Source organism: Mastigoproctus giganteus, chromosome 1 (genome assembly GCF_048544385.1).
Source record: "Mastigoproctus giganteus isolate SK-2022 chromosome 1, ASM4854438v1, whole genome shotgun sequence".
Lineage (NCBI taxonomy): Eukaryota > Metazoa > Arthropoda > Arachnida > Uropygi > Thelyphonidae > Mastigoproctus > Mastigoproctus giganteus.
In genome coordinates, this window is record NC_143575.1 from 157,563,420 (window position 1) to 157,583,177 (window position 19,758).

A 19,758-nucleotide genomic window follows, 5' to 3' on the forward strand; every position below is an offset into this window, starting at 1 on the left:
AGAGTAGAAGTAATTGCAATGGGACGATAATTGGATGGGAGAGATTTGTCACCCTTTTTAGCAACTGGCTGGATATGAACAAATTTCCAAGAAGAAGGAAAAACACCTTTGGAATAAGAAAGTGAAAAAAAAAAGGCAGCAAAGAACAGGGGTAAATTCAGGAGCACAAGTGGAGAAATACCATCAGAACCTGGAGCTTTCTGAGCATCAATTTTCATCAAAATCCTTCTGACGTCCTTTTGATGGAAACCAACAGGAGGCATTGAATGGGGCGTGTTGGGAATGGTGGGAGGTGTTTTACCAACATCATTAATAATAGTTGGAAAAAAAAAAAATGGGATGCTAGCAGGTTTGCTTTATCCTTGGCTGAAGTGACAACAGAACTATCTGGTTTTGACAGAGGTGGGAGCAGAGATGGGCAAATGGTGCAGCCAATAGCCATGGCAAGAGGCCAGAATGCTCAGCTATCATTAGGGAAAGAAGCAAGTTTTCTACTCTTAGCTTGTTCAAAATCTAGTTTGGACTGATTAACAACTGCTTTACGATTGTTGCGAGCTTTGGTGTAGGCAGAAAATTAAACTGTAGAATTAGAAACAAGCCAATTACGGTATGCAACGTTTTTCTCTTGATCAGCCTTAGCACATTTATTGGAAAACCAAGGTTTAGATAAAGGACGAGATTTTAAAGTGGAGTGTGGAATAAAGGATTCCATTCCTACAAGAATAATTTCACTGCCATGATCTGAGCAAACATTCATCAGATGTTTTGAAACAGTAATCCGACCAAGTAAAAGAAGAAAAGAAATCTTGCAGGTCATCCCATTTTGCATTCTTGTAATGCCAAATAATACGAGGGGTGCCAATTCCCAACACACTCCTTTATTTTCCAAATAATTGCCAAATAAAGGCTCCATCGGAGAAGAGACAATCACCAAGTTGTGATCTGAGGTGCCTAAAGGACCACTCACTTCAACCGTGTACTTAGAAGGGTTATTTGTGAGAAAAAGATCAAGCATGTTGGCTGTATGGTTAGGATTGTCCAGTATTCTTGTAGGTAAATGAACAATCTGTGCAAGGTCATTGGTAATTGCAAAAGCCTCAGCATCTCAACCGCTGGGTCGGTGTAACTAGAATACGGAAGTCAGCTGGAGTTGTGAACATTAAAATCACCAAGGAAAATTACCTCACTGTTAGGAAAGTTGAACTGGAGAAAGTCAAGTTGCAAAGAGAGAAAGTCAAAGAGCTCCAAGTGATATTAGTGGAGTTGGGAGAATGGTAGAGACAACAGATGAATTTGACACAATGGGGTAGATTTTAAGCCAAGAGAAGATGGACAAGAGGAGATTCCAAATTACCAAATCTCTCACAGGGAATATCAGAACGGATATGCACAAGTACCACCTTTGAGGTGAAAGGAATCATACAACAAATAATTTGGGCAACTGAGATGAGCAATATTTGAATCAACTGATAACTGAGATTCTGTGAGAAAAAGTACATGGAGTTTGGCAGACTGCAAGTGGAAATGGACATCTTTGGGATTAGAATTGAGACCCCATATATTTGTGAAATGAACTAGGAAATGTTTAGGAAGTTTAGATCTTTTCACAGATAAGCTTACTCTATTAGTTTGACAATTCATGGCATATTCAATAGCAAGAAAAAGTGTGTGTAGGGGAGGGGAGATGCTGTATGAAGTAATGAAATTTTTGGATATGGCGTACACACGGCAAGAATATACCCAGATCCTTGGCACAACGTGGCCTCAACAATGCCCCCCCCCCAGATACTCACTACTCGGAGTCCTTCCATTCGCTATCTGGCAAAGTAAAGGTAGCAAGATTATACACTAGCTGATCCGGAAGCCTCCTAAAGAGTTAGCAGTCGGTTCGGTCCGGTGTACTAACTAGTGGCCGGCCTACGAACACCATTTTAGAGCTGTATCCTCGAAATGTAAGGAAGATTGGATGTCTCGATGATGTTCATCATAACCTCGAAGTCATCAGTCATACTGCCTGATGAAAGAGATGGGGAAGGGTTGGCTGGTACTTATCTCTGGAGACTAAACATGGGTTCCATCACTTCAATCCTCCAATATGCAAAGTGGTGGTATTGCACTGGTTGATGAGAGTCATCTACTGCCTAGTAAAAGTTGATTGATTAATGCTAAAAGTTGATTGATTCTTCCCCTAATGCCATATTTCAGTAATTTTTGTTGCAATATTGGGATATCAATTAAGTCATGATTTGGTCAAAGCTATAAATAAAATCATTACGAAGTTATTTTTGTTTAAATGTAAATTAAAAGAATCCACTAAGTTCTTTAATAAGGTCTGTGTGCTCTTACCCTTCTGATATGAGAATAGAGAGTTGTTTAGCAGTCCATATTGATGTAAGTATTTGTTAATATGAGAAAAAATATAATTTTCTGTTATCTTATTTATAATTGATTGTGTTGTTATTGGTCTATAATTGTAATAGTCATCTGGTGATCCTTTTTTATATATTGGAATTACCTTAAATGAAAGTAAATTAGTTGGACAGCTTCCTGACTTTAACATCCATGCTTTAAGCTTCATCAAGAGAAGAGAGAACTGTTCTTTATTTCTCTTCTCTTCGGTTACTCTAATAGAGTCCAGTCCACAAGATTTCTTGTTATTCAACTGTTCTATAATCTTAAGAATCTCAGTATATTGTGGAGTTAAGACTACACGAGTTCACCATCTGAGGAAGACTATCTTGTTGGTTAAAAAATTTTTGGCAATAATGAATATAATACCATTTGAGATCTAATATAGCTTTGGCAAACCTATTTGCAGCCTCATATTGTTTGTTTGTACCAGAAATCTGTTTTAATTTGATTTCCCCTTGATAATTTCTTCCTTGTACTTAACAGGTCATTTGTAATGTTCCATTTATCCTTTTGAGTTATTTGCTTATCCATAAAAAGTTAATTATAATAAGTGTTTTTTTGTTTTTTAATCATACCTGTCAGTTTATTTCTAAGTGTTTTATAACTGTGATAATGTTCTATTTTTAATGGACAATTCCTATACTGCCTGAAGTATTCATCCTTTTGTACCATTAATTCTTCTATTTTGTTAGTGATCCAAGGTTTCTTAAACTTGTTTCTCATATTCCTAGAGTTCATGTTGCAAGCTGAGTAATTTTCTTTTCTCTCTGTATTAAACCGAACTGTTTATCATTTGTATTATCTTATTTGAAAAGATGTTTGCACTTGTTGTGTAAGATGCTTGCTCTTGTATTAACATATTATCTATGTTTTGTTTTAGTTTACGTGATGATAAGTAATTTTTCTTCCTAACATTTGTTGATCATATATCTTCACATGGATATTGTTTTGAGTACATATCCACTAGTATACATGTTCTGTGATCTGAAAATTGATTTAATAGTATGTAAGAATTAGCATACTTCAACTTTATATTGTTATAAAATGATATAAACAAGAGCTTACTGTTCTATCACCCTCCATCCTTTGCTGCCTAGCTATTCCAAATAAGGTGTGTTCAAATCCATAATTGTTTAAGATCGCAGAGGTATTTGGGTATCACATTATCAAATTCATTGGTAAGTAAAATAATATTAAAATTTCCTACAACTATAGTCTTATCAGCCTGTATGTCATCCCACTGCAAAATTATGTTATCTAATTCTATTAGGAAACTGTTTATAGAATCTGATAGTGGCCTATAAAAAGCACAAATCATGAATGTGTTTTCAGGATCTTCTCATAATAATTTCAAACAACAGTTTTCACAAGACTGAGTTAAGTGGTAAACTTGTACTGCCTTAAAGCATGTTCCATAATATATTATTATTCCTCCACCTCTTCTAAATTCTCTCAACATATAGACCTTATCATAATCTTGTATGTTATAATAAGAAATTTCCATCACCTTTTATGTTATAATAAGAAATTTCCATCACTTTTTATGTTATCCTCTGTTAAAACTACTGTATACACGAAATAAATTCTTTCATTGCATTTACATATTGCAAGAAGTTAAATAAATTTTTTCTTAATGACCTGATATTTAAAGCTACCAGAAAGAAATGATTTTTATCAACTATAAGAGCTTTAATATTCAGATTATTCAAAAAATGTAAAGGTGAATTAAAAATCTTTGAGTCCTCAAAAAGCATACCTGATGTCTTAATTTTACCTTAGCTCTAAGTTTCAAAAAATTTCAATTATACAAAATAAAAGAGTCTATTTTATATACTGCAGGTCTTTTGAACTAAAAATTCTTATGGCTCTTGATTACAGGGATAAAGAGGTGTAAATGACCAACTGAATAGAAGCCTGCAAATACCTCATCATAGACCTCCTCACACCTGGAACTTTTCCACTCAAAAGTTCCAGGTGTCTGCTGGATTTGCCGCCACTCTTTTCAACACTTTGCTGCAGCATTTCAATGTTATCAATTGGTGTGGAATAAACAATGGCTTTCTGATTGCTCCACAAGTAAAAATCAAATGGATTCAGGTCCTGGAGAGTGTGCAGGCCAGGGAATGGGCCCTGCATGTCCTATTCATTTCAGGAATCATTCATCCAAAATGTTTCTAGCAACGTGGCTAAAATGAGGTGGAGCATTGTTGTGCATAAATCACATGTGCAATTATATTGGAAGAAGTTGCATCAAGTGCAACTTCTTCCAATAACTCATTTATATGTTGTCTTAAAAAATTGTAGTAAGATGCTCCTATTAATTTCCAGGCAGAACAATAAGCCAGATTAAATTGTTGCCAATTATTCCTGACCATATATTCATGCTGAATTGTTGCTGGTGTCTTGATTGAACAATGGCATGGTGATGTTCTTCAGCCCATTGATGAGCAATGTGAAAATTGACCACACCATCCCTCGTAAATCCAGCTTAATCGGTGTAAACAATACAGCAGATAGGAAATGCTAATCATGAGCACACATCTGCAGAAACCTAAGACAAAAAGCTTCTTGTGGCAGGAAGTCAGCTTCAATAAGTCTGTATTCTCTGAGGATGATATGGATAAAGCTTTTGGTCCCATAAAATTCATGTTCTCTGTTATTGCTGCCTCCTTTTCCTGATAGTCACCTCCTTTTCCCTGCTAGAAAACTTCATATCTGACTGCACAATTACCCCCAGGTCCTTTTAATTCTCTACCACCCTGAGTGTAGCACTACGCAGTTGATACGTTACTCTGGGGTTACTGCTACCCCCATATGCAGTACTTTGCATTCTTCAATGTTAAACTCAGTTGCCACCTCAGCCCATCTGCTCAACTTTTCTGTATCCTGTTGCAGTAGTGTACTGTCATTAGTGTCATTAACAACCCTGCCAATGTTCGTATTGTCTGCAAACGTAGACATTAAGTCTGATATACGATCAATACTTTATACACTAACATGTTAAAGTGGCAAAAAGGGAAGCTATATTATTGCTCTGGTTATTAGCAGTGATTCATCATGTATTAAGAATCTTCAGGATAAAGAGCTTTAGGTTGCAGTGATCATTGCATATTAATGTGGAATTTATTCAGAGAATTAACAGCAGTCAAGAGTAAAAAGATTTGTTTTTCAAAGGATAATGGGCTGAGACATTTTTATAAACTCACTTCGGTAGGACCAACTGATGTTAATAAATGTAAATGCCAAATGAGAAGATTAATCTTAGAGGTTACTAAGCATTTCATACCAATTGAAAGATACCATTCAATATTTAGACCAAAATGGATATCAGATGAAGTGATGAGCACAGTAGCAGTGTAAAAAATGCATGGGATGATTATAAATTGTCAACAGATATAGAGTCCTACAGTAAGTACAAAGTAGTGTTACAAAGTTACTCAGGAGGTTAGGCAGGCTAAGGCAGATTCTAAGGATACTGGTCCAATGGACATGAATGTCAGTGGTGTGACTACTGATGGTGTTTTATAGATTGTTGATAAACTGAATAAATAAATAACTGCATTCACACACACACGAAGAAACTTTTAAAGTGAGGATTGATATTTGACTGTCAAATATCAACTTGCAGTTAAATAATTTTATAATAACAGAAAGTAAGGTTTTAGACAAACTGCTGTTTGTCTAAATTTATCCAACGATACTAATATAAGCTGTAAAAGAGCATCTAAACCTATGGAAATAATGAAAGCATCCTTAGATTTGGGAGAAGGAACTGTAGACTGGAGATGTGCAAATGTATACATGTATCTCCTATAGACTGATCAGTTTAACCTCTTTGCCAGGGAAAATTAGGGAGAAGTTACTACTATGAATAAAGGGATGGTTTACTGGTAGTAGACAAAAAATGGTTATAAATGGCCACCATGGTTCTTCATAGATTAATGTGATGCCTTACTGTTTATAATATTCATTAATGATATTGATATTTCAAGTTTAATATCTAAGTTTGCTGTAATATGATGGTGGACAGAGAGGTTATTAACAGTAATCAGGGTATGTTACTTCAAATGGATCTAGATAAACTTTGGGCTGTAAAATGGCTTTTGAGGATTTAACAGTATTAAATGCAAGACACTGCATTATTCCCAGAATAAAATACCATTTGAGTGGTATCCACCTCAAAAGTAGTGGAGTATGAAAAAGACCTAGGAGCAGGGCCGTACTTATAAATAGGTACATGAGGCGCTAGTGTCGGGCCTCATGATAGAGGAGGGCCTCGTGAGGCTTCTGTAATTTCAAATTCTTAAAGCAATTTCTTTTTTAATGCCCTGACCCAAACTAGGGCCCACTTGTAAACAGAGACTGGTGAAATTTACTTGTGGATACCTCATTTCTCCGAAAGAACAGATTAATTTCCAGAATAAAAGGAAATCCACTCTCTCCTAATTCTCTAATAGGGTGAAACAGTAGAACAGGTTTACAATGACATATTATCCATGTTGGGAATATGCCTTAATCTTTTCCACCTACAACACAAGAAAACAGTTGACCAGTACGACTTCTTGGTACAGCAGTTGGGAGAGGCCATTGTAAATGTGTTACGAACACCACTAAATTGTAAAATGTTAACCCTTTTAACTCTTAATTCATGTTTTCTACAGCAGCAGCTATTGCCTTAAGGCCAGAAATGTGAACAATGCCTAACCAGATCTTTCGAAATCTGTTCGTTTTGTGGAAATTTTATTCGTTCTATAGGAACTATTTTAATTGGACCACCCATTGATTTGAGAATCTATATAAACTGAGACCTGAAAATTGTAACATTTAGTTTAATAGTTGATGTGCCAAGTTAAAGTGTGATATGTAGGAATGCACACACTGAAGTAAATATAGGTAAATATCTATAATTAAATATCTATCTCTCTGAAAATAGTATTGTACTTTAATAAATTTTGATTCTGTTATAACAGAAAATTTAAATATATCTATGTAATGTTTCATTATCTATTGTGACTGTAGTATACCCTTATTGAAAGCTTTTTGTTTTCCTGCTCTTAAAATATAAACTGATTCAAGTGTTAATTTTTTATATTGAATCAATATCATACTATAATCTCATTTGAATTAAAAATCTGAAATTGTCAATAAACAATGAATTAAATGAAGCAGTAATTAAAACAATGATATATTAATATTTAAAAAGGCATTAATCATAATAGCAGCAACTATGCCAAAGGAAAAAATGTTTCAAATATTGAGTATATATACAATATTATTAATGACGGACATAGATCGACATTTCTGAATACTGAAACAATTCTGAAAATATTTCTCACAATGGCTGTGACAAATGCAAGTGGTGAATGGTCTTTCTCATCAGATCACATTAATGTTATGTGTGTTTATTTTAAGAGACATTCAATATTCACATGGAACTAATGAAACAGGGGCTCACATTTGGTGAGTATGGGCTTGGCACACCCGGGCCCCTGAGCTGGATATCATCATTCTTCTCTTTCTTGGTGAGCCCTTTCTACTTCTCTCTCTCTCTCTCTCTCAGGGTAACTCAGGAATTTTTTTTTGCTGGTGCAGCACAAGCCTGAAGAAAATTATTGGCGAGATATTTTAAAAAAGAATTATTGCTACTGTTCAGCTTTTGAGTAAACTTGGTTTAGGATTTAGGGGTAGTAATGACAAAATTTATGAGGAACGTAGTGTTAATTACTTAAGTTGCCTAGAATATTTGAGTAAATTTGATAATTTTTTAAGAAATCACATAGAGATGTATGCTAATTGTGGACCCAGCAAAACCAATTAACTTTCACATAAAACCTGTGATAAACTATGGACCCCAGTACTCCAGGCCCATTCGTTACTACTGTGATGAATTTATAGAATTGATAGCAGAAAAAGTTTAAAAGGTTTCTGAAATTTGAGAAGAAAAATATGTTTCTATTATTGTTATTTCAACCCCTGACATTAGCCACATTCATCAATTAGTTTTTATTATAAGGTACATGTCACAAGATGGTATCATCAAAGAACGATTTTTAGGTTTCCTTCCTATAGAACATCACAATGCGCTGAATATATAGAAAAAACTATTTTAAAAGATTAGGAGGTTTATTATTATTATTAGCCATATAGTGCAAGGAAGCCTGAGGCTCATGCTGCACCAGCCAAAAAAAATTCATGAGTTATCCTGAGAGAGAGAGAGAGAGAATCACTAAGAAAGAGAAGAATGATGATATCCAGCTCAGGACCCTGGGTGTGCCAAGCCCATACTCACCAGATGCGAGCCCCCGGGATTTCGATAAAACTGAATTCCACACTAATATCGATAAATTAATGACATTGACTCGGAAAAGTTTAAAGATGAAGTTATCAATTTTTACTGTTTATTAAAGGAGAAAATAATATGAATGAAATATATATTATCATTAATAATTGATTAAGATCAATTATTAATGATAATATACATTATATCTTGTTATATCTGCCAATGTTGAAACAATATTAATAGCATTTTTCACAATGCCGGTTAGTAACGCATGCAGGGAAAGGTCATTTTTTATTCTCAAATGAGTAAAAAACTATTTCAGGAATAGTTCAATTCAAGATAAAATGAGCAATTTGTCATCGTTATTTATTGAATCTGTTTTTTATTGAATTTATTGATTATTTAGGATGATTTAATAGATATTTTTGCCAAGGTGGAGCCAAAGAAAAAATATTGAACTCATAATTTAGCTATTGCATTGCTATTTTATAACGTATCTGCTATTATTTACTGCTGACAAACAAGATGTTAATGTTTTTATAATATTTTTGTAACACAATTTTTGATATTGCTTTTGTAATAAAATTAGTAATTATACTAATATGTTGTACTTATTTGTGTGTTATACTTTATTATTGTTGGGCTCCCCCATAGCTCGGTTCTAATGGTGCAGGTGACCTGGATTCAATGTTTAGTCCCATGTTTAGTCTCTAGAGCTAGGTTCCGGTCAACCCTTCCCTATCTCTTCCATCGTGCAGTATGATTGATGACTTTTGAGGTTATGATGAATGTCGTTGCGAGATCCAATATTCCTTACATTTCGAGGGTACAGCTCTAAAACGGTGTTCGCAGGCCGGCCGCTAGTTAGAACACTGGACCGAACCTATTGGTAACTCTCTAGGAGGCTTCCGGATCAGCTAGTGTATAATCTCGCTACCTCTACTCTGCCAGATAGTGACTGGAGGGAGTCCGAGTAGTGTGTATGTGGGGAGCATTGTCGAGGCCACGTTATGTCAAGGATCTGGGTATATTCTTACCATGTGTACGCCATATCCAAAAATTTCATTACTTCATACAGCATGTCCCATCCACTTTTTCTTACTATTGAATACACCATGAATTGTCAAAATAATAGAGCGAGCTTATCTGCGAAAAGATCTAAACCTCCCAAGGACTTCCTAATTCATTTCACAAATATACGTGGTCTCAATTCTAATCTCAATGATGTCCATTTCCCCTTGCAGTCTGCCAAACCCCATGTACTTTTTCTGACAGAATCTCAGTTATCGGTTGATTCAACTACTGCTCATCTCAGTTGCCCAAATTATTCGCTGTATGATTCCTTTCACCTCAAAGGTGGTACTTGTGCATATGTCTGTTCTGATATTCCCTGTCAGAAACTTGGAAATTTGGAATCTCCTCTCTTTGATCTTCTCTGGCTTAAAATCTCTCTACCTCATTGTGTCAAATTCATCTGTTGTCTCTACCGTTCTCCCAACTGCACCAATCACTTGGAGCTCTTTGACTTCCTCTCTTTGCAACTTGACTTTCTCCAGTTCAACTTTCCTAACAGTGAGGTAATTTTCCTTGGTGATTTTAATGTTCACAACTCCAGCTGGCTTCTGTTTTCTAGTCACACCGCCCCAGCAGGTCGAGATTCTGAGGCTTTTGCAATTACTAATGACCTAGCACAGATTGTTCATTTACCTACAAGAATTCCGGACAATCCTAATCATACAACCAATATGCTTGATCTTTTTCTCACAAACAACCCTTCTAAGTACACGGTTGAAGTGAGAGGTCCTTTAGTCACTTCAGATCACAACTTGGTGATTGTCTCTTCTCCATGGAACCTTTATCTCATGGCTATTCCCAACCTCTGTTGTTTGGCATTACAAGAATTCAAAATGGGATGACCTGCGAGACTACTTTTCTTCTTTTCCTTGGTCGGATTACTGTTTCAAAACTTCTGATGTCAACGTTTGTTCAGATCGTGTCAGTGAAATTATTCTTGCAGGAATGGAATCCTTTATCCCACACTCCACTTTAAAATCTCGTCCTTTATCTAAACCTTGGTTTTCCAATAAATGTGCTAAGGCTGTCCAAGAGAAGAACGTTGCATATCGTAATTGGCTTGTTTCTAATTCTTCAGTTTCATTTTCTGCCTACACCAAAGCTCGCAACAGTTGTAAAGCAGTTATTAATCAGTCCAAACTAGAGTTTGAACAGGCTAAGAGTAGAAAACTTGCTTCTTGCCCTAATGGTAGCCGAGCATTCTGGTCTCTTGCCAAAGCTATTGGCCGCAACTTTTGCCCATCTCTGCTCCCACCTCTGTCCAAACCAGATGGTTCTGTTGTCACTTCAGCCAAGGATAAAGCTGACCTGCTAGCATCCCATTTTTCTTCGAGCTCATGTATTAATGATCTTGGTAAAACACCTCCCACCATTCCTAACACGCTCCATTCAATGCCTCCTGTGGTCTTCCGTCAAAAGGATATCAGAAGGATTTTGATGAATCTTGATGCTAAGAAAGCTCCAGGTCCTGATGGTATTTCTCCACTTGTTCTCAAAACCTGTGCTCCTGAATTTACTCCTATTCTTTGCCGCCTTTTTTCACTTTCTTATTCCAAAGGTGTTTTTCCTTCTGCTTGGAAATTTGCTCATATCCAGCCAGTTCCTAAAAAGGGTGACAAATCCCTCCCATCCAATTATCGTCCCATTGTAATTACTTCTACTCTTTCTAAAGTAATGGAGAAATCAATTAACCGCCAACTCTTAAACTACCTAGAAACCTTCCGTCTGATCAACGATCGCCAGTATGGATTCCGTCAGTGTCGATCCACTGGTGATATTCTGGCTTATGTTACCCATTTATGGACTAATTCAATGGAAAGGTTCGGTGAAACACAAGTAGTTGCTCTTGACATCTCAAAGGCTTTTGATCGTGTTTGGCATAAAGGTCTTCTAAACAAGCTTCCATCTTATGGTTTGACAACTGTTTTTAGTAATTGGTTATCCAGTTTTCTCTCTGATCGCTCACTGAGGGTGATGGTAGATGGCTCTCTGTCTTCTAACTTCTCCACTAATGCCGGTGTCCCCCAAGGTTCAGTTCTTTCCCCCACTCTTTTCCTCTTGTACATTAATGACCTTCTTCCATTAACTGGAAATCCAATCCATAGTTTTGCCGATGATAGCACATTGCATTCCACTTTCCATTTTGAGAAACCTTGTCCTGCTCAATCAGCTTCAACTTCTCAAAAATCTGCTGCCAATTCCTTAAATGCCGACCTTCAGGTAATTCTCCAATGGGGCAAAGTCAACTTAGTTTTTTTCAAACCTTCTAAAATTCAGTCCTGTTTTATATCTTGCAAAAAGGATACTTCTTCTATAATGCTTATCTTTGGTGACACTCCGAGATCTAGGCAAAATGATATATCTCTTTTGGGGATTACCCTGACTTCTAATCTCTCTTGGCACAAGCACATAACAAATATTGCTTCCTCTGCATCTAAAAAACTTGGTTTTCTCTTTCGCTCTCAGCGTTACCTTTCTTCCCAACAGCTGCTCACTCTGTATAAATCGCAAATCCGCCCCGTCATGGAATATTGTTCCCACAACTGGGGTGGTGCCCCCAAAATGTCTCTCTGGCTTCTTGATTCCATTCAGAAGAGGGCAGTGAGGTTAATTAATGATTCATCTCCAACAGAGTTTCTCCACTCGCTGTCTCATCGACGTACTGTTTCTACTGCATGCCTTTTCTACAGATACTTCCATGGTCACTGTTCTTCTGAATTGGCTTCTATAATTCCTGATCTCTCATTCAAAACAGTTCGAACACATGTCGCTACCAGCCAACATCCATTTACTGTCCAACTTCAAACTTACAGAACCAACTTTTCATCTTCCTCGTTTATTCATTCAACTGCCATTTTCTGGAACAACCTTCCTTCATATGTATTTCCTGAAAATTACAATCTACAGAAGTTCAAGTCCAATGTCAACAAATATCTTCTTTCATCTTCTCAACCTCCAACCCAAGCATGGTACTAAGTACTATAGGTTCTAATACCTCTCGTGTTTGGGGTTCACATAAAAAAAAAAAAAATTCCGGTGGAGACCAAAATTTATGGTGTTCACCCAGCATTGTGATATGAAATGACGTGGCTACTTGAGAAAGGGCAGCAGACACTGGTCACGAAACATGGCGATGGAAAGTGATTTGCTGACCACGTGATGACCCGCCAAAGTGGCTGGTTATCATATCCTCATGAGCTGTTGTGACACAGAGTTTAGTTTAGTACTCTTCTTTACATTTTGCAGTATTACAATGTTTGTGTTTAAACAGATCAGTAAAAATTATTGTTTTTTTTTTCTGTTCATATTTATATATGCAAGTTGTTTTTTGGAATGGTATCTTTAAAGGGAGCCCTGCAAGAGCTTAGTGCCTTGGGCCCCCGAGAAATATAAGTATGGCCCTGCCTAGGAGTAATTGAACAGTTTGCTATGAAATTCACTGAGCAGTGTAAAATAAGCTGCTAGAACAATGTTATACAGGAACTGTGCTAGCAGGGATCAAGAGGTGATTATCCTATTGTATAAAGGCAATGGTTAGTTCACATCTGTAATACTGCATACAGATTTGGAAATTCTATTTTAGGAAGTTGGGGGTGGGGCACAGAAGGATATTCTATACAAGAAAGACTGATTTCTGTAACTATGCATGTGTATGGTGACTAAATTGTGAAGGGTTAAATAAACTAAATGCTGATGGCTTCTTTACTCGTTATATATGTGCAGAAATTTCCATTCAGCCAAAGAGTTATATATTTTGAAATAAACTTCCACCTAGTGTTGTGGAGTGGTTAGTTTGAATAGATTTAAGGAGGATTTGGACAAATTATTGGAAGGGATAGATATATGAATTTTTTTTTGACTAGATGCCTTGCTTCATTGCATCATAATAAACGAGTATATTTGTTACTCAATTTTTAACAACAAAGAATTCGTTCATCTTCTTCATCAGATGAAAAACTTCATGGAATTTTCAGGAGTTATGTTTTTGGGTTTACTTTTCAAGTTTACAAAAAGAAAACTTTTGAGATTATCAATTTCTTATAGCAAATGCACTTTCATATTAAGGTAGTGTTTAAAGAGAAACTAATTTGCAATACAGTAACAAGAAGCGACTTGGTTATATAAAGTACCCCCATATATGTAGCATCTATAACAGCAATTCATGTCTCCACCTGTGCTGTTTTGACACCTTTTACATATACACTTTCTTTGCACTGTACAGCTTAATAAAATGAACAATGTACACTTTTGAAAGAGGGGGAGAGAGCAAGCGAACAAGCAAAAATACTTAAATTAAAAGAATACAATGGTATTTAATGGAGGTTTTACTGTAAATGCTATTATTATGAGATGCAAAATGTGTGACAATACGAAAGAAGGGGCAACTTATTTGGAAAATACATGATTGTGCATTAATTTTCAAGGGAAATATAGACTTATACAGTAACAGAGAACAGTGTGGCACCAAATTAAAATGAGTTACTTATTTGGTGCTACTTGACTAGTATTTTATTTTTTGTTAAATTTTGAAGATCCAAGTAATATCATTTAATTCAAATTTATCTTTCTTTCTCTCTCTCTTTCAAAAAAAGGAATTATGTGTTTTAGAGCAGCTGGTTTTGAGATGTACCGGTAGTACTTATTATTATTATTATTATTATTATTATTCAAATTGTGGATATAATGGATGTGAATTTTCATATGTTAAAGATAACAAAAGAAAATAAAAAGAAAAGGAGAACAGAAGGCAGTTTACAGTATGTTATTTATTGCACACAATAACATTATCCATCTCCATGAATGTAAAAATTTCACTGTTTGGTGAAATTCAATGTACAGCAGAACAACAATGTACAACAGAATGTAAAGCTAATTAGAACAGCTTACTGTACTTTGGAGGGAAACTTGAAAGAACCTTCGGAACATGACATGCACTGACAAGATGTGGGCTGTCTATATTCTTTCATAATAGAAGATCCATCTGTACAATGAAGGACAATTTCTCTTTTCTCAGTATGTGTAGGTGCACAGCACTGGCAAGTACTCCTAAAACTCTTACTTGCTAAGGAATAAAAATTGAGGAATTGCATTTTTGTAAAGAAATATTTAAAAAAAGAATCATCCCCTGAAGAAAATATATTGTTATACATTACTTATATAAATATACTTAACAATGCCATAACAAGTAAATGTGAAAAAAAACCTTCATAACAAAATTCACTCTAATGATTTTTATAAAAAGATTTCGGTAATGAAATTTAGTTTATTTTCTTAAATGTATTATGCTATTTTGTTAATTTTAGATAATTAACTATGGCCAAGTCAATGTCTATGTTAGTATTTCTTCAGTATTATCCATACTTTTGAACTACATTATAGAATCTGGTACATGACCACTGGTATCTCCTCTATTGTTGCAGTAAATTGACCCGAGCTATTCTTCCTATAATACAATGCAGTGGACTGCTTGGGGAGTGCTGCTTACAGCTTTATGCAGTGACAGAAACAACAAAACAACAAGAGATTTCTGGTTTCTTGTGGCAGTGAAATATGAAACTCTGTTGCTGGAAAAGTTCAATTTTCGTTCTGATACATGTAAGTCCCCCCACCCCCATTTATGTGTTTGAGACATGCATTTTTGCATATAAAAATATATATTCTTAGGAACATTTCTTGAAATGTGCAATGCAATTCAAGTTAATGCAAGCCTGTAATCAATCCAATCAGGGCTTTAAAGGAATTTTCTGGACTGCTCAAGCTGTCTGAAACATTCTTAAGAAACTTTTAGAATTAAACAATTATACTATTAATATTAGTATTGACAAAGTGATACAAGGAAGCATGCTTATACAACATCAACAACAAAAAAAGTCTTTTGTAAATTTGATCAAACTACCTAGTTACAATGTCAGGTGGAAGTTTATTCCACCAATCAATTACATTCTGGTTGATTGTAAGTTCTGCACATCTACAGTATTCTGCAAACATCCATTTTAAATTTATGCATCCTTATGTGTATCATCTGAGAGGAGTTAAGTGCCATCAGCATTCAGTTTCTTTTGAATTCTCAATTCTTTTGAAGCCTTAAACACTTCAGTTAAGTCATCACACAGATATCTAGTTTCTTGGTGGTGCAATTTACAGAAATTAAGTCTATCTTAGGAAAAATATCTTGCCCTAACTACTCTTTTTGCTCTTCTCTGCACTCTTTCCAACAGATCTATATGCTTCCTAAAATAAGGTTTCCAAATCTATATGTTCAGTATTTAAGACAATGCTTTAATTATCTCCTTATCCCTGCTTGCAAAATTCCGGATTGTTAACAGCAGAATCCTATGATCAGTTCTCTAGCAGCCTGTCGTGCTCGGAGAACTTCATGTTGGACTTACAGACATTAACATCATATAAAAAATATTAGGGGAATCCTGTTGTTTAATATTTTTTAATAAATAGGATATTAAAAAATATTAAAATTTTAAAATATTATATTTTAATATTTTAAAATATTAAAATAACTGTATCCATGTAAGATATAATCAGAATAAATGGAAATTATTTCAAAGACCTGGTTAAAGATGGAAGAACCTTTCAACAAGACAAAGGAATAAAAACAAGTTTTAACCCTAAATCCATGCATGGCAAATAATTGAAAGTAAAATGGGAGAAGATTAACTGAAGCTTGATAGGGGCTTTTCGTTTATATCATCTTCAAAGGGGAAGTGAAGATGTTTTGAAGGCCGTATAGCCCCGGCACATTCCATTGCCGTATTTCAAAAGCGGAGGGGGGGGGGGCGGTTAGGCAAAAGGAAGAGAAGCAGGATAGAAGGAAAATTCCTGCCCCCCATCATTGTTGGACTTACAATGATGAAACGGGATAAGAAATTGTCTTTGGCAGATATGAAGTTTTCTGAGCAGTGCAGACGGTCTGCAAGAATAGCTCATAGTGTCTTGTCAATATACAGGAATTTTTCTAGCAGGGATAAGGAGGTGATTATCCCCTTGTATAAGGAAATGGTCAGGCCACACCTTGAGTACTGTCTATAGGTCTGGAGGCCTCATTTTAAGAAGGATGTAGAGCTGTTGGAACGAGTACAGAGAAGGGCAACAAGATTAGTGAATGGAACAAAGGGTTGCTTTTACGAAGAAAGGTTTAAATTTCGCAAATTACAATGTCTGGAGACTAGGCACCTGCGAGGTGATCTGATTGAGGTGTATAAAGAATTGAATGGTTTGAGCATGCTCAATGCTGATGGAATTCTTCCTCTTGCTCAGAATAATCATCTGAGAGGGCATAAATTCAAATTTAGGAAAGACAGGTGTAGAATAGATGTGCGGAAGTTTGCCTTTAGTCAGCGGGTAGTTGGTTGGTGGAACAGACTTCCATCCTTTGTTGTGGAAGTTGATAGCCTAAATAAATTTAAGGCTGAGCTGGACAGGTATTTGTAGTGGATCGAAGAGTGAAATTGGAGCGGTTTTTTTTTTGGCTGATGCTGCATAAGCTTGCTTTCTTGCATCATATGCCTCTACTAATGCTAATGCTATTTATACAATATATACAATATTACCTGCTTCCCTGATAATCAAGTCCCCAACTATGGCTACTATCTCTGGGACCAAGGGTCTCTGCTGCTGAAAAGAATGACATTGTGTTGTCTGCTGCTGGAGCATGGCTAAGGGTTTGCTTAGTTGCTTTATTATTATTAAGGCCTCTTTAATCATAATCATACTTAGTTGCTTTGCACCTCCTTTAATATAACTGGATAGATCCCATCCACCCCAGGTGCCTTTCTTATGTTTAACTTCAATAATTTCTCCTCCGCTTTGCTCTCAGTTATTACAAAATCATTAGCACCCTGCTACAATTTGATAACCTCCTACCATTTTCAAACCTTAATAACTCCTCATTTGTGAATGTAGATGCAAAATACTCATTCAGTTTGTTTGCTATCTGAGCAGGATCATCAACATTCGAACCATCGATATCAAGTGAAACAAACAGATTCATTCCCTTCCTTTTAGAGTTTATATAAGTAAAGAAATCCTTGCTGTTTTTCTTAGCATATTTTGCCAAAGGTTTCTCGTAATCTGTCTTTGCCTGCCTAACCTCCTTTGTGACCTGATTACAGACTAGCTTATATCTGCCATAGGCTTCTAAGTCGCTTGATAATTTATATGCATCCCATGCATTTTTCTTCTCTGTCACGAGTCTCATTAGTTTATTTAGGCCTAAACCTTGAACAATATTTCTTAATAGGTATGAAACTTTTAGTAGCATCCACGATTAATTCCTTGAATGCTTCCCACTTAGAATTTACTGTTGGTAGCATCGTCAGTTGATCCCATTCTACAGAATTTAAAAACTGTCTGAGACCACTGTACTCACCTTTATGGAAGCAAAAACCCTTTCCTTTACCACTGATGGTAATTATATCTTTAAGTATGACACAGAAGCCTATGATAGATACAAGTTGATCTGTAACCAAGTTACAAAGGAGGTTAGGCAGGCGAAGGCAGATTACGAGAAATCTTTGGCAAGGGATGCAAAGAAAAACAGCAAAGAGTTCTTTACTTATGTAAACTCTAGAAGGAAGGGGATGAATCAGATTGGTCCACTTGATATCAATGAGTCAACTGTTGATGATCCTGCTCAGGTAGCTAACAAACTAAATGAATATTTTGCATCGACATTCACACATGAGGAGTTATTTATCGAGGGGAATGCCAGAGGTGTATTCAACTCTAGCAGTAAGCTAGAGAATCTTGTAATAACTGAGAGCAAAGTGGAGGAGAAATTGTTGAAGATAAACACAAGAAAGGCACCTGGGGTGGATGGGATCTATCCAGTTATATTAAAGGAGGCAGCAAAGGAAGTAAGCAAACCCTTAGCCATAATTATGAGAGCTTCCCTGGACTCAGGGGAGGTACCCATAGACTGGAGATGTGCAAATGTGACCCCAATTCACAAAGGAGGATCAAAAGCTGACACAAGCAATTATAGACCTGTGAGTTCAACTTCTGTTCCAGGAAAATTAATGGAGGCACTAGTTAAAGAAGCACTGCAGGATCATTTAGACAAGACTTCAGTTATAGCTCGGACACAGCATGGTTTTGTTAAGGGGAAGTCTTGCCTGACCAATTTGATTGGATACTATGATGCAGTCACAAAGGAACTGGATGCAGGGAATAACTTTGATATTATATACTTGGATCTTAGAAAGGCTTTTGATACTGTTGCACATGGAAGACTGCTGCACAAATTGGAGCAGTGTAACATTGGAGGCAAATTGCTGCTGTGGGTAAAGGGGTGGCTGAGGGGGAGAAGACAGAGAGTGGTAATCAATGGACACTGCTCGTCGTGGACTAATGTTATTAGTGGAGTCCCTCAGGGCTCAGTGTTGGGTCCATTATTGTTTTCTGTATTCATAAATGATATTGATGATGGTATATCAAGCTTAATGTCGAAGTTTGCAGACGATACAAAGGTAGGCAGGGTTGTCAAGGACACTACTGACACTATGCTGCTGCAACAGGATCTGGAAAGGTTGAGCAGATGGGCTGAGAGGTGGCAAATGAAGTTTAACATTGACAAATGTAAAGTACTACACATGGGAAACAGCAACCCCAGAGCAACGTATCAACTCTGTGGTATTACACTGACAGTGGTAGAGAATGAAAGGGACCTGGGGGTGGTTGTGCAGGCAGATATGAAGTTCTCTGAGCAGTGCAGACGGGCTGCAAGAGTAGCTCATGGTGTATTGTCAATGATATATAGGAATTTTTCTAGCAGGGATAAGGAGGTGATTATTCCCTTGTATAAGGCAATGGTTAGGCCACACCTAGAGTACTGTATACAGGCCTGGAGGCCTCATTTCAAGAAGGATGTAGAGCTGCTGGAACGAGTACAGAGAAGGGCAACAAGATTAGTGAATGGAACAAAGGGGTGCTCTTATGAAGAAAGGCTTAAGATTTGCAAATTACAGTGTCTGGAGACT

General features: G+C 36.3%; 1 protein-coding gene across 2 annotated transcripts in view; it reads right to left on the reverse strand.

Annotated features, from left to right (window-relative positions):
* Positions 1–14,538: 14,538 nt before the first annotated feature.
* Positions 14,539–19,758, reverse strand: part of LOC150091211 (hemocytin-like) — a 1,750,539-nt gene continuing 1,745,319 nt past the window's right edge. For both annotated transcript variants that reach the window (XM_090374755.1, XM_090374750.1), the window contains one exon: positions 14,539–14,828. In XM_090374755.1, coding sequence (XP_090230881.1) covers positions 14,650–14,828 — 179 coding nt within the window. In that variant the 3' untranslated portion in view covers positions 14,539–14,649. The remainder of the gene's footprint in view (positions 14,829–19,758) is intronic.